The sequence below is a fragment of the Calliphora vicina genome, chromosome 2 (genome assembly GCF_958450345.1).
Source record: "Calliphora vicina chromosome 2, idCalVici1.1, whole genome shotgun sequence".
In the NCBI taxonomy this organism is placed as follows: domain Eukaryota; kingdom Metazoa; phylum Arthropoda; class Insecta; order Diptera; family Calliphoridae; genus Calliphora; species Calliphora vicina.
Window position 1 is genome coordinate 99331060 of NC_088781.1, and position 16164 is coordinate 99347223.

At 29.3% G+C, this 16164-nt stretch overlaps 2 protein-coding genes across 4 annotated transcripts in view; both read right to left on the minus strand.

The window, feature by feature from the left end:
- Positions 1-16164, minus strand: part of LOC135949986 (uncharacterized) — a 260167-nt gene that overhangs the window by 98012 nt on the left and 145991 nt on the right. The window lies entirely within an intron of this gene.
- LOC135950248 (lectin subunit alpha) lies at positions 6835-7764 on the minus strand. Its single transcript, XM_065499789.1, has 3 exons — positions 7625-7764; positions 7448-7559; positions 6835-7377 (listed from the first exon to the last, which is right to left on the minus strand). The coding sequence occupies exons 1-3, from the start codon at positions 7754-7756 to the stop codon at positions 6932-6934; spliced, it is 690 nt and encodes a 229-aa protein (XP_065355861.1). The 5' UTR covers positions 7757-7764; the 3' UTR covers positions 6835-6931.

The following is a 16164-nucleotide window of genomic DNA, read 5'->3' on the forward strand; positions in this document are numbered from 1 at the left end:
CTGCAGATAATAGCTGAATTGCAATTAATAAGTTCGTTTGAAATATTTTTCCTTTTTCGAAAATCTTACGCGATGTTTCGTTTTATAAAATCTTTGTTTTTTGTTTTGTCAGACATAATATTTCTTAAAATATTAATATATCAAATAGAATTTCTGATCAATCCAGATTTAAAAAAATAAGTGTCAAAATATTGAGTTTAATATTCATTAAAATGTTATTTAGAAAAAATATCAGTTTTCAGAATTTAAACTGGAATATATTTAAAAAACAAGTAAGAAAGTATGGTCGGTCAAGCCCGACCATATAATACCCTACACCAAGTAAATGAGTAAAAATATTTTTCTTTTAAAATATCAATAATTTATATTTTTGAGTGATTTTCGGAAGTGGGCCTTATATGGGAGCTATGACCAATTATGGACCGATCACCATAAAATTAGGTCGTGTTATTTATGTCTATATTAAAGTTAACTATGTTGAATTTTGTGTGTATACCAACATTTTTAAGCGATTTATGCACGTTAAAGTGATTTTCGGAAGCGGGTCTATATCGGAGCTATGACTAATTATGGACCGATCGTAACAAAATTTGGTGACATGAATTTTGTATATATAAAACTTATTTGGAGCGAAATTTGTGTAGATACATAGATAAATTAAACTTTTATGACCGATAAAGTCCAATTTCGAAGGGACATTTGTATGGGGGCTAGGTGAAATAATGGACCGATTTCAACCAGTTTCAATAGGCTTCGTCCTTGGGCCGAAAAAGTAATATGTACCAAATTTGATCGAAATATCTTCAAAATTGCGACCTGTACTCTGCGCACAAGGTTTACATGGACTTTAATCGACTCAGAAAGTGATTCTAAGTCGATCGGTATACTTTAAGGTGGGTGTTAGACTAATATTTTTGGGCGTTACAAACATCTGCACAAACGCATAATACCCTCCCCACTATGGTGGTGTAGGGTATAAAAATAGAAAATTTTGACGAAGATATAATTTTTGCCAATACTAGCCAAAATTATTACAATTTGTGTAATCAAATTACAGTGAAATATATTTTATGCAATAATCATAAGATGAGATCAGGAAGTGCAGCAAATATTTATACCCTACCGCCATAAAGGGGTAGTATTATGCTTTTCTGCTGATGCTTGTAACGCAAAAACTTAAAGTATTACGATCAACTCAGAAATTTAACGATGTCCACTCGTCTGGCTAGCTGGTTGTCCATGTAAACTTTGTGCAGAAAGTACAGATCGCAATTTTAAAGATACTCGTATATCGAAAACGAATACTATTGAAATCGGCCCATTATATCACCTCGAAATGGGATTTCGAAATAAAATTTATCTCAAATAAGTTTTATATGCACAGAAATCATGCTACTAAATTTGCTTGGGATTGGCCCATAATTTGCTCATATAATTTGCTCATTCACCTTCGTGAGAAGGGTATATATAAGTTTGTCATTCCGTTTGTAATTTCCACAGTATAATTTTCCGACCCTATAAAGTATATATATTCTGGATCCTTATAGATAGCAGAGTCGATAAAGCCATGTCCGTCTGTTTGTCTGTCCGTCTGTCTGTTGAAATCAAGTTTCTGAAGACCCCAGATATCTTCGGGATCCAAATCTTCAATAATTCTATCAGACATGCTTTCCTATTTAAAATCAGCAAAATCGGTCCACAAATGGCTGAAATATGAAGAAAAAACCAGGACAACCTCGATTTTTTACCTATTTTTGACCTATATCTGGATTACTAAGTCATTAATATAGACAATACGGTTATCTAATGATTGATATTTCAAAGACCTTTGCAACGACGTATAAACCCCTTAGTAAGTTGGACCTTCAATGGGTCAAAATCGAAAAAAATATTTTTTTACCCGAATTTTTTTTTACCAAAAAAAAATTTAAAATAACAATTAGAAAAAATTTAAAACAAAAAATTTTAAAATAATACGAAAAAATATATTTAAAATTTGTATTTTGAAGTATAATTTGGTGAAGGGTATATAAGATTCGGCACAGCCGAATATAACTCTCTTACTTGTTTAATTTAAAAACATGTAACGCTGAACTTATTAACTCAGTTTCGCATATCCTCTCCATAACATTAAAAATTATATTAGATTTTAATAGCAATATTTGAAATTTTAGTAGTACTCACTTTTGTCCTGTTTTCAGAATTTAAAGTTGGTTCCTCAATAATTGAGAACTTAAAATATTTATCAATCTTTTGAAGCCTTTAAGAAGAAAAAAAACGTAGAATTACTTCTAATGAATGTTTCTTAATAAAATCTAATGCTTGGTAGCATCTAACTTTTTTTAAATGAATATTTTTAATACATGATACTTTGATACATTTCTTTCAAAATTTTTATACCCTACACCACCATAGTGGGGAGGGTATTATGCGTTTGTGCAGATGTTTGTAACGCCCAAAAATATTAGTCTAACACCCACCTTAAAGTATACCGATCGACTTAGAATCTCTTTCTGAGTCGATTAAACGATGTCCGTCCGTCCGTCCGTCTGGTTGGCTGGCTGGCTGGCTGGCTGGCTGGCTGGCTGTCCATGTAAACCTTGTGCGCAGAGTACAGGTCGCAATTTTGAAGATATTTCGATCAAATTTGGTACATATTACTTTTTCGGCCCAAGGACCAAACTGGCTGAAATCGGTTTATCGGTCATAAATGTTTAATTTATCTATGTATCTACACAAATTTCGCTCCAAATAAGTTTTATATATACAAAATTCATGTCACCAAATTTTGCTACGATCGGTCCATAATTAGTCATAGCTCCCATATAGACCCGCTTCCGAAAATCACTTTAAAGTGCATAAATCGCTTAAAAATGTTGGTATACACACAAAATTCAACATAGTTAACTTTAATATAGACATAAATCACACGACCTAATTTTATGGTGATCGGTCCATAATTGGTCATAGCTCCCATATAAGGCCCACTTCCAAAAATCACTCAAAAATATAAATTATTGATATTTTAAAAGAAAAATATTTTTACTCATTTACTTGGTGTAGGGTATTATATGGTCGGGCTTGACCGACCATACTTTCTTACTTGTTTTTATTTAGAATTGTTACAGATTTTAATTTTATTTATTATATGAAACCTAAATGCAAATATATTAATTTAAATAATTGTTATCCGTCTGTTTATAAGGGCGTGGTTCTTTAAAAAATCCTCTCCAAAACAATATTATCGGAATGTATATATTGGATTATCTCAAAAATAATCAATTGTTTGCCCTTTTTGCATCTACCAACTTATTTATTTATTTGAACAGTGGGTGTTATAAATAGAAGCTTTTACACTCGAAATAACATAATTTTTGAATTCAGAAGCCTTAAATGTATATAAATATTTTATTCAGCCTGATGGTTCGAAATCAGTTCCGTATTTTCAATGAGGTCGTTGCTGAAAAAGTGATTCTTGTAAAAGTAAATTTACGAATTTGTTTTAGAGAATGTGTTTTAAGCACGTAATTTTTTCCGGTCCTGATTTGATCACTCAAAACTATTCCATATCGAGAATTTCGTTGCCTTTTTTATTTATACGTTTATTCTAATATTGTTCCTGCCTTTAATGTCTAGGCCTTACAATAAGTTATTAAATCTTATAACTAAACAATTATTGTTCTCTCAGTGGAAAATCACATTTGGCAAATTAAATGAGTGGTAAATCAGTTCTACGCAGTTCTATCAGTTCTACGTAAGTAGCCATGCAAGCGGGTTCGGATGATAATGTAATTTTGACAGATAAGCTTCACGAGTTTTTCTAAATTCGTCCTTGACTAAAGGCACATTTAAGTCTCTGTGTATGTTCTCATTTCTTATGTACCATGGAGCTCCCGTCATGGTTCTAAGAATTCTGGATTGCGCCCTCTGTATGAGATCTATACTTGTATTGCTTGCTGTACCCCATAATTGGATTTGTATGTTCAGATTGGGTTTAAGAACGTCTTATACAGGATGACTTTACAGTTAAGGCTTAATTTCGATTGATGGTGGATTAGTCAGTGTAAATTAGAAGCTTTTAGTTTCATGTGGAGCCGCTTGGCTTCTATTTGCCGACGTCAAGTAAGGCGTCTATCTAAATGAATACCAAGGTATGTAACGTGATCAGACTGTGGGATGTTCACACTGTTTAGTGTCACTGGTGGACAACTCCAATTTTTGACCACGTCTCCACGTGCCTGAGATAGTTACTTAGGTTTCTAGATGCTACATTTAAGTCCAAATGAGAACTAAGAATTGCGGTGTCATCTGCAAAGTTGGACTTTTGTAAGGGAAATTTGGAAATTTGAGTATTTGAATACAAAAGTTATTTAAAAACATATTTGGATTCCCAATAAAATGCCAATTGAAATAGTTACACCTTATATTTATCAAGAGGTTGTTACGAATGCTAAAAATTATTTTAAAACAATGAAAAAGCATTTTGTGATGTATTGTAACTAGTGGAAATAAATCAAATAATAATAATGTATAGCTTTATCAATGTAATGATACATATTGGTTTATAGCTAAGAGTTCCTTAATTCCAGAACAACATAAATGTATATCAATGACTGATATTCTGAAATCCGTTTCTGATCAAATATCATATATAATCTTCCTTAAACAAAGGATATCTCAAAAAATTAAATATGAGCCATTGTAATATATAAACTGAAACCATCTCACGATAATTGGAAATATATATTTAAAACTAAAGTATTATATTCGGCTATGCCGAATCCTATATACCCACCATCGATATAAATAAATAATACGGTCACCTATTGTTGTGCTTTTTATATAAAAATATTTATCTGGTTATTCGATTTGGTTAGTTTTATATTTTCTATAACTAGAAAATATCTGTGTTAAATTTCACATTGGTCGAGGAAAATTAATTTTCCAAATGAGCAAATGAGGCCAATTATAGACCGACCTTCATAAGCTGCGTCATTTGGTTTAAGTTTGACAGCCTGAGTTTGAAATTGGAAATATGTGAATTTCGTGAATTAGGCTACAAAATGCTCCCTCTTCGACCTTATTCTCCGGATTTAGCCCCGAATGATTATTTCTCGTTTCCAAACCTGAAGAAATGTCTCTGCGGAAAGAGATTTGACACGCCAACGATGAAATCATCTCTCACACAAAATACCTCGACAAATCTTATTTTTTGGAAGGGATGAAAAAACGGAGAAACGTTAGACAGAGCTCAAAAGAGACTATGTTGAAAAATTAAATAATTTTTATCCAAAATACTGTGTTACATTCAAAAAGGCGCGGACCTCGTATATTGTTATTATTTTTGTCGAATTTCTATGTAAATGATATTGATATATGTAAGAGATTTATTTATTTGACACTTTTGCAATTTGCAATCGGACAACTAGTTTAGAATATACTGATTTATTGTTACGTTTCTTTCGATCGATCTCAATGTGCCGAATTTTAACGGAATTATCTGGGTTTTTGGTACCAGCGTTTGCCTTAGTTGGAGTGTTGTAAAGGAGACAAGACAAACTCTAGATTTGTTAATAACACTGTGGTAGAAATTGACACTTTTTTTCTGTCAAGAAGGGCCCCCGTGGGTTAAACTAATTCGGGTACGCTGAATTCAATGGTACAAACCGTTTTTTTAGGTTAGCTCGTATTTTCGAGATATACCATTATTTCGAAAATGGACGAGGTTGCACAACATACTATATTCGCGTAATTCAAAAATGGTTTAGATTCTTGAATAAACTGAAAAATCGAAATTCCGCAATAAAATTACCTGTTAAGCCTTACTGGCTTAACACATTTTTAATCTTGTTGTTTTAGAAATATAAATTTTTTTTGGCAAAAAAAAAATTTCGAAATTTTTGGTTTTTAAAACGGCATTAAAAATTGGAAATTTCATATACGCACTTAGTTTTTTCACACATATTGAAAAAGAAGTTCCAAATTTTATTCACTAAATATAAGATACATAACTCGTTGTATTTAGCTACATTGTGCACTGTTTTCTATATTTAGTATTGCAATAGTCGGCAATGCAGTGCCGCTTATACAAAACGGCAAGATTCTGTAACTTTTCTGTTTGTTGTTGAATTTGAATGCATACATTTTACTAGTGGAACTATAAGATATTTATATTATATATATCAGCGTATAGGAAATTGTGTCTTCTTTTCAAAAATGTATAAAATTTTTAAAAATTAAAAAATTTATAGAACTCTTTTTGTAAAAATGTGGGAAAAAATTTTAAAATGTTATTAGGGTATATTTGCTTGATATTTTGTTTATAAAATCAAAAGTTGTAAACGGATTTTAATCATTTAGATTTTGTTTTATTTGGAACTAGCGTAGCTTCATTTTCCAATTTTTCATGACGTTTTAAAAAACAAAAAATTTCGAAATTTAGCTATAAAATAATTTTTGTTTGCCAAAAAAAAAAATATTTCTTAAACGCATGCGAAGATTAAAGACGTATTAAGCTTTTCTTAAAGGTAATTTTATTGCGAAATTTCGATTTTAGTTTAACCCGAATTAGTTTAACCAACCGTGTGCCCAGTTGACACTTCTTTCAACTAGCACAGTGTAATTGTTTGACAATAAATCGTTTATTATACTTCATATACTTTTTAAATTTTAAAACCATTCTGCAGATATGTACAATGTACAACGTTAAACAGTAGAAATATTTTTATTAATTAATTGTTTTATTTTAAATTTAATATCGATCAAACGTTCGAATATGAACTAGTTTTAATTGGAAATCCCCGAACACTCAGCAAATCAAAATATCCAAGGCAGTTACATTTCATATACATATATGTTTATATTTATACGAGTATTTATTTATTTGTACATATTGTATAATTTAAAAAACTTGTAATTAAATAATTTGTTTTTAATGCTCTTCTAAAATATTATCAATTATTTTTTTAGTTTGTTGCAACTTTTCTTCCAATTCCAAATTGATTTGCTTTAATAGGACATCTTGGGCCTGATTAATCTGTTCAATATGCTTCTGTTTCTCTTTAAAATACAATATCAATTGCTCAGCCACTTCATTGATCGAATGACGTTTCTTATCCATATCGTGTCGATAGTGTGAAATAAATGTTTCTTCACAAATGTAACCATATTTCAGATGCCATTGACCATCGGCCCAATTAAAATTGTTTGTTTTCGACCATGTATGAACACAGGGCTGATCGCCACCCAAATTATTGGGTTCCCCATCTTCCCAGTTGGCAAAATTGAATGTTTTGCCATTGGAAACCCAAACAAATTTTCGACTAGAATGTTCAGCTGTTGAGGCTGTAGAACCAATCCATAGATCCAGACCAATGCCTAATGGAATAAGTATAGATATCTAAATTGACGAAAACACACATTTAATCATCTAATCGAATAAACTTACCAAATCTATTTTTTAATAATTTCACTAAATGAAAATTTTTGTCGGCTGTATCAACTGCAACCAGAGATAAATTTCTTTTGGCACATTCGTGCAGAGCCTCAAACCATGTGTACTAAGTAAATTATAAGATTTTTTTAGATTTATAAACGGATTTTTTAAGCAAGCAGTTGAATATACCTCATATTTACTCTCAATTAAATATTTTGTGCCATCCTCGGTTGCTGCCCATTCAGGAGTACCTTTAACCTGAGCGAAAAGCACAATAATTGCTAAAATTAGCAGAGAGCGATTATTTTGTAGATGTTTCATGGTTTGAATTTGTTAAGCTACTAATTTGATTGTTTCTATTAAATCAAGTTGTTGTCTTGAATGCTCATTTATGAATGGCTTGCGGATATTAGAGATGGTATGGTGATGTGGGAATTTTTGAGCAGTATTCAATACAGCAAAAAATACGTTTTCAATATAATTTTTGAGTGATATAACAATATTTATATATTAATACCTCTAATGATCAAGATTCAAAATTTGTTAACAAAATAATTATAATAATACCTGAATAGTTAAAGTATGTATGTGGAACAGATGAAGAAAGTTGCAATCAAATATCATTTAAAATATTAATATGTACATTAGTGTGACATTTATTTTGTAGTTTTGTGATTTTCGATGCTCCCAAGAAAGTTCAAATAAAAAGAAGTTCAAATAAAAAAAATAAATTATTTTCCTAATATATATCGACCCCTTTGCGCCAAATTATCGTAAGCGACATTTTCTATTTTTTTTATGGACCGACCGATGTTTTAGTGTTCTCAGAATATCAAACTTGTTAGTGACTTCAAAAATATAGGGGGTAAAATTTTATCGTAATTTTACAGTAAACGAATTTTATCGTAAGCGATACACAGTGGTATAGAAATAAATCTGCAACTTCTAAATGGTTAGATTGGTTTGAATGCGCAAATAGGAAGTACTGTCGAGTTTAAATTTTGATTATGGACCACATGGACTTACCAGGGGCGCGGACAGGGGTCCCCAAATTAGCACACTTCAGGTACATATGTTAAATATTTAAAATTATCCTATTTCTTCGATTGTGTTCCGATTTTATAAATTTACATATCTCCGCATCGAGCACTACAAAAAATCCTATCAATTATCTCTTATAGATTAGCAGATATTCGCATTTATTTTAACATTTTTACCCAATCTACTCCAATTTTTTGATAACAGCGGGTCCATATATTTCCAGATTTTCTCCATTTTTCATTTGTTGGACTAGGAAGAAATGTACGTGTCAAATAAAAAAATAATTGTTTAAAAATACTGACCTAGTTTAAAGTTATATTCAGTTGGATTTAAAATAATGTGTGTGAAGATAAATTTAAATTTATTTAGCACAGACCTAAACCACATATTTTAGCTCAGCCCATTTTGCAGTTAACAGAGCACTGTTAATCACTTAACAGTCATAATACTTGAATTATAATAAACAAATTTATACCTACAATATCTGAAATAATTTCAGAATAAGAAAAAAAATGGAAAAAAATAAAAAAAACCATCCATCTGAAATAATAGATGGATATTTGAACTCATCGTAATATCAGGATTTCAATAAATTTGAGTTTTTTGAAAAAATAAATCTGGAGAGGATTTTTGGCCATTATGGAAATTAGGAAAAGGGCTCGGATATGACACTATATAGAAATGGTAGTCATAGGGTCACTGAATGGAACTGTGGTAGTGGGATATCTGAAATAATTTTGGAATTATGAGCTTTTATTTTGAAATATTTGTATAATTTAGTTTTATTTAAAGCATTGGCCATTGTTAGCTATGACCTTTTCCCACCTGAGCCAAAAACCGCTCATCTTTTGAGACCAAGAACGAATCAAGCCAATTTTCGGATACTATGTTCTGAAGTGAAGCGTATCCCAAAGAGAGCATACTGATTCGATCTAAACGAATATGTATCCTTCAAAATTACATATAAGTTACTAAAAACCAAAACCGCGTTCAAAAGATTCGCCATCTTTTGTAAATCCTGCATTTTTAAGTCATACACCCCAGATTTTCCGGATGTGGGCCTTCATATATAGGAGATATGCATAATTATTGATCGATAGTCTCAAAACCCAGTTAATTTTAAAGAAAATGGTAAAACATTTTTGAAAAAATATCTACTTTTTTATATTGTCTCACATTTTGGTCCATAACTCTTGTCCTACTTAACCTATTTTGCCCATTTTTAATACCAAACATTTCTGATTAAGGACCCAGAATATATATACTTTTGTAAGTCTGCGATGAATATTTCCATATGTTACAAACGTAATGACAAACTGGTGGGTATAAAAACTATTTTGAATTGTTTTTTTTTCAATATTTAATTTTGGAATTTTATTTTTTTTGAAATGTGCAACACCTAAACGATATCCGACTTTGCTAAAATTTCCAACATTTGATTTTTATATGACGGAGAACAATTTAAGACCTTGCGAAAATCAAAAATATCAAAATAAAGTCCACCCTAACATTCATTTATTTTGTTGAAACACTTAAAAGATTTTTAGTCGATCTGTTGTTCATGTATGTCAACTTTTTTAAGATTATTATGTTTGTATTAATTGAAATTGTTTAAAATATATTTATAATAAAATGTTGAAGTATTATATTTCAATTAAAGTCTATTGATTTCTTTGTTTACACATATAAACCGGAATCCATAGATATAAGAAAGAAGAAGAAAAAAAAGTACTCACTGATGCATCTCCAATATCTGTAGTAAAGTAAATGTTTCTTAGTATTTGTCTATATTTTTAATTTAATCAAAATATGCATTGCGCATTTTAATTGGAATCCCCCTTACGTTTGCGATACACTTTGAACTAACATCTTATAAAGAAAAGATCGACTTAAAAATACACAACATTAATTTTTTTAAAAATTTTTAATTATATAAACAAAACACAGGTAGCTTTCGGGGGTTTTGTTTTTCCATTTGTTTATTTTTTAAACAACATTAATTGAGAAAATTAATCGGAATGTTAAGATTTTTGTCTCTATTAAATGTTTAATTTAATGCTGTTTGTTACAGTTAAGAACCCACAAATGTGTGTCCTTGATCTGGATCAACCCAAGAAACTTTCAACATTTCCAAATCTTTCATTCTTGAAGTACATATTAAAAATACATGCTAGATTCTTACGAATTTATTTTCGTATAGGGAACTAATAATGATTTGTATGTCAGTTATTTCTTTTTTGAGCTTTTTTAAGTTCACAAATAACATAAAATTTAAAAGTAATGTACTGATTACGATTTAATTCATAATATTGAGAAAATACCAATAGAAGACGAGAACTTAATCTCAAGAAAATAACAATTTTTTATTCTAAAAAACGAATTAATATTGAGAGAAAATATATGCATATAATATAATACAATAATATTGAAATATAACAATGACAAAATACTAGGGTATTCAATCGATTAACCGTTAATCGGTTAACCGATTAATTTTAGACGGTTAACTGTTCGAATAATTTGAAATTGCCGATTTTCAAATAACAAATAAACCGATTAATTTGTGTCGATTAACCGATTAACCGAAAATCCTTTTTTTTTGCACTTAAAAAAATGCTTTGTATTTATTTATCCGTTTCAATTCAAATACAAATTTCAAATTAAAATTAGATATTTTTTGAACATCATATAAACATGATTAGTGAGTTGTATAACAACTGACATATTTAATTTACATGTATTTGAAACTTTGTTAATATTTACATGTATAGACGAAACTTTTTTTGAAATGAGTCTTTTATCATACATAAACGAAGCTGTTAAATTAATCAAAATCTAAAACAATCCAAAAAGGAATATTCTTTATCATGCTTTTGAGAGTTTTTTTCCAAGAAAAGTTTTATTAAATCTAAAGAAAAAAATCGTTTAAATTATATTCTTTTTATAAAAGATTATTTCAGAAGATCTCACTAAAACCCTAAAAAAAACTCACACATCGCTAATTTGCTGCAACAACGTCATAATTCAAAAAAAGTCGTTTAGAGAAAAACGTCTTTGAATATTTTATAACATTTTACTATTTCTTAAATAATTTTTCAACATATCATGCGATTTCAGAAATATAAATAGTAGATGTTAATATCTTTCTAATCTGTATTTAACCCAAACTTATAAAATATACGAGAAAACATTAATTTTAATTTTGATGTTTACAACAAAAAAACACTCTCACACAAAAAATAAATGACTTCTTTGAAAACTGATAAAACTATATGAAAGATTATAGAACAGCGCACATTTTGTATTACTCAGTTCAAAAAACACGGATTTTGAGTTATGACGTTATTGCAGCAAGTAGGCGATATGTATACAAAAATGATCTCAAATACCTTATTTGCTGTTTTTTATGTTTTTGTACACAAAATTTGTTGTTGTATTTTCAATTTAAACTTAAAATAGAAATTATTAATCGAATAATTTTAAATTAACCGATTATTAACCGAATAAATCTAAACCTCGATTAATTATTTGCTCGATTAACCGATTAAACCAGAAACCCGATTAATTGAATACCCTACAAAATACTCTCAAAAATGTATGTAGAGAAATTATATTATAATATTTTCTAAGTTGTATGCATGATAAAAATATAGAAGGTAGTTTCAACCAAATTTTTTTTTTTAAAATAAGGTTTTTTGAAGTTTCCTTTTTTTGTGAGCATTATAAAAAGCGTTGCCACACTCCAAAAAATTATTATGATTTTCGAGAATTTTTTTACAAAAAATGTGTAATTTAATTTATTATTTAAATAAAAATGTATTATGTTGTGTTGGGAGTTATTGATTCAATTCCTAACGTTCGATTACTTATTAAAACACGTTGACTATTTTTATATGTATGCATTTTCTTAATTTTTTTTATTACTATGTAAATATTTTATATCTTTTAAATGGAGGTTTAATTATAAGAGACAAGTAGCACACGGAAGAATGTAGTTTCAAGATCTAGCCGAGCACTCTCAGAAAATATAAAGTCTTTGAAATCGGATGGAAAACAAAAAATGGCACGCGTTTAACAAATTTACATGTCGAAGGTGCCCTACTTTGGGTCCCATAGCGCCGCCATTGAAGTATTTGTGGGGTTCATTTTCAAATCTTAAACTCGAATATTCCTTGGGTACGCCGTTTAGAAATACGAGATTTATTTTCAAATAATTTCGATTCTACTCAGTGTGCATAGTTAATGGATTATGATCGGTAATAATCGCTGATATATATCCCAAAATATGTTTACATAATAAATAGTATTTTGAAGTTACCTTGTGTTCATTGGGACAGCATTCATATCCAATCTCACACGCTTTGTTTTAACTGAAATATTACTTTTAACTAAATGGTCGGAGCACACCATTGGCTGTTTTGGCAAATCTTCTTCGCAAGCTTTACATATATCCATAAACTGTTGTTGTTGTTGGGTAGATATTTTTTCTATTTTTTAATAATTTTAAAATTAATGAAAATTATGTATTCCCAAAGGGAAAATTTTAAATTGATATGGCATTACTATTTTAACGAAAACGTCAAAATCCTTATGCATGTCAGACGTAGAATTTTAAAAAATAAAGAGAGAATGAAACTACCTTCTATTTTTCTACTATGGTTGTATGTATATAAATTTACATTTTTTTTAAATCTAATGGAAATTTATTATTTCTCAATATCAATTTAGGTTTTCTCAACATCATGTTACATTTTCTCAATTTCAATTTTTATATTCTGAATATGAGTTTCTCAACATTTATTTGATTTTCTCAATAAAATAATTCCATTTTATATTTAAATGATGGTCGCAAATTATACACAATCATGTAAATGGTTACTGTGACTATAATATTGTTAAAAATCTTGTAACACTATTTAAATGGTTACAGTAACCATGCCCAATTATATTTTTTCTCTCCGCGTGGGACAAATATACATATATCACACTAGTTCTATATTGAAAAATTGTATTTTTTTATCTCGCTCTGCAAATCACAACCATTGAAAAGTGTTTCTAGAACGTCAAAATAACCATACGGTTTGATATTACTTTTCGACAACTGTCATTTGTTGCATATCTGTAATAATCTGTGATGATGGTCTCCGAAATTCAAACAATAAAATTTGTCGTATGGGCAATTCCATATCATCGTACGTGACATATGTACGCCTATACAGTGGAATAGATTTTGAAAAATAAGAGTATCTGAAAAATAATTTGGTCTTTATGTTCCATTCAGAGGGTACTATATTTGAAAATAATAAAAAGGTATATCGTACGTAACATAAAACGGAATTCATTTTTGAGGTACATGTAGAAATATGCGAAAATTTTCGAGTCGTGAGAGGCATTATGTTTTCTTTTAATTTATTACACTAAACGAAATATCTTTCCTTTACAATCCGTCATATTTAAATAAAAACAATCTTTGGATGATTTTATAATAAATCAAATTTAATATCGTACGTGACATACCGTACGTGACAGATTTTTATTTTATAGTACAATTAATAGATAATTTACATTCGGTTTCAATAAACAATTTTATAATAGCAAATAAACAATCAGAGCCAAATTCATTTCATACTATATGCTAATTGGGAGCTTAGTTTTAACCGCAATTTTAGCCCAAAACATGCCAATTAAATTAAAAAATTAAATATAGTCAGTTTAAACAATTATTTTTGCCAATAAAATGTTGTAATAAGCTTTAAAAAAGTTTTAAAAAGTATTTTCATAGAAGTTGCCACAGCGAATTTTTACATTACATATTAAGATAAAGATTAAAAATAAAAACAATTTTTATGCTGAAATTTTTAATTTTGATGAAATTTTTAGAAAATTATTGGTTGATGAAAAAAAACATTAAATAAATATACAATTAGGAAAACGCTTAAAAAATTATACAGGCTCTAACATGTCAAAATGTGCCATAAATATGCTGTAAAAATTAATAAATGTAAAAATATGCTCATAATGGCAAAATATTCACTAACAAATCTAAAATCACGGATAAGTACCATATCTACGGCTCCATATGGCATACAGTAGAAAACAGAATTTGCATGAATCCTGTTTTCCCTGTATTTAAGGACATTATTTTCAAAATCACGGCGTCAAGATAGTTTTGTATGTAAAACAAAAACAAACTATCAAAAATTTTGTTTTTTTTTTTTCATGAAAATTCTATTGTTTTCAGAAAACTTGTTTACTTTTATGCCCATATTACATCTAAGATTTTTAAAGCTAATTAAACTTTCGGAATTTTCAGTCTTCTGATTTTCTAAGCAATTTTCTACGAAATAAGTCAATATTTTTAAAAATGTTACCAAAGCTTTTCAAAAGTATGTTCAAGTAACGGTTATCCAGAAAATTTGAAGTCAATGGAGACCTATACTGTTATATACCAATAGATTCGTACTGAATCTATCATTCAGAGTCTATGGTGATATTAAAAAATCACATTTTTTTTCAAAGTAAAAATAAATGTTTGCATGAAACTCATAAAAAAAAGAGAAATAGCCGTCATAAAGAAACTCATTTGAGGAGTTTTATTTTTCCCGTCAAACTCATTTCAGGAGTTTAATTTTTCCGTCATAAAATAAATGTCATTTGAGGAGTTTTATTTTTCCCGTCACAAAATAAAACCCTTTTCGTTTATTTTCTACTTTTTTCAGTTTCTTTCTATATTGAGTCTATCTGATATAATATTTGTATTAATGTATTTGTTTAAGAAAAACAAACAACAACAATTTGAGAATCAAAAAATAACTTATTCAAATCCCACTCGATTTTATTTTAATGAGAATTTATTCAATTGCAATGCAAGGGACTTTACAAATTGTAATGATCTGACCATCATGGTGCTGCAGCAGCAAGCTTTAGCCGTCAATTTACATATAATGAGTTTTATTTTATGGCGGAAAAAATAAAACTCCTCAATTGAGTTTTTTTTCTGGCGGGAAAAATAAAACTCCTCAAATGTCGGAAAAATAAAACTCCTCAAATTAGTTTTTTTTATGGCGGCTATTTAAAACTCTTTTTTTAAGAGTTTCATGCGAACTTTTATTTTTACGTTGAATAATAACTGTTTTAGATGGATTTTTATTTTTAAAGTCACAAAATAACTGTTATAGATTAACTATTTTGATATCGCTTATAACCATTACATTCCCATTCGCGAAAACTGGCTGACCGGTTTTTGATATTCTTTACATATCTATCTTCTATATACGTATATAAAAATGAAATGGTGTGTATGTAATGGCATCACTTGAGAATGACTGGAGCGATTTGGTTGATTTTTTTATACCCTTCACCTTCGTGAGAAGGGTATATATAAGTTTGTCATTCCGTTTGTAATATTCTGGATCCTTATAGATAGCGGAGTCGGAGTCGTCTGTCTTTCTGTCCGTCTGTCTGTTGAAATCAACTTTCCGAAGCCCCCAAATAACTTACATACACGATTCATACATCAATATCTCCGGAATCCGGTCCACAAATGGCTGAGATATATGGAAAAACCCAGGACAACCTCGATTTTTTACTTATATCTGGATTACCAAGTCATTATGGATATCTAATGATAGATATTTCAAAGACCTTTGCAACGACGTATATAAGACCATTATAAATTGGACCTACAA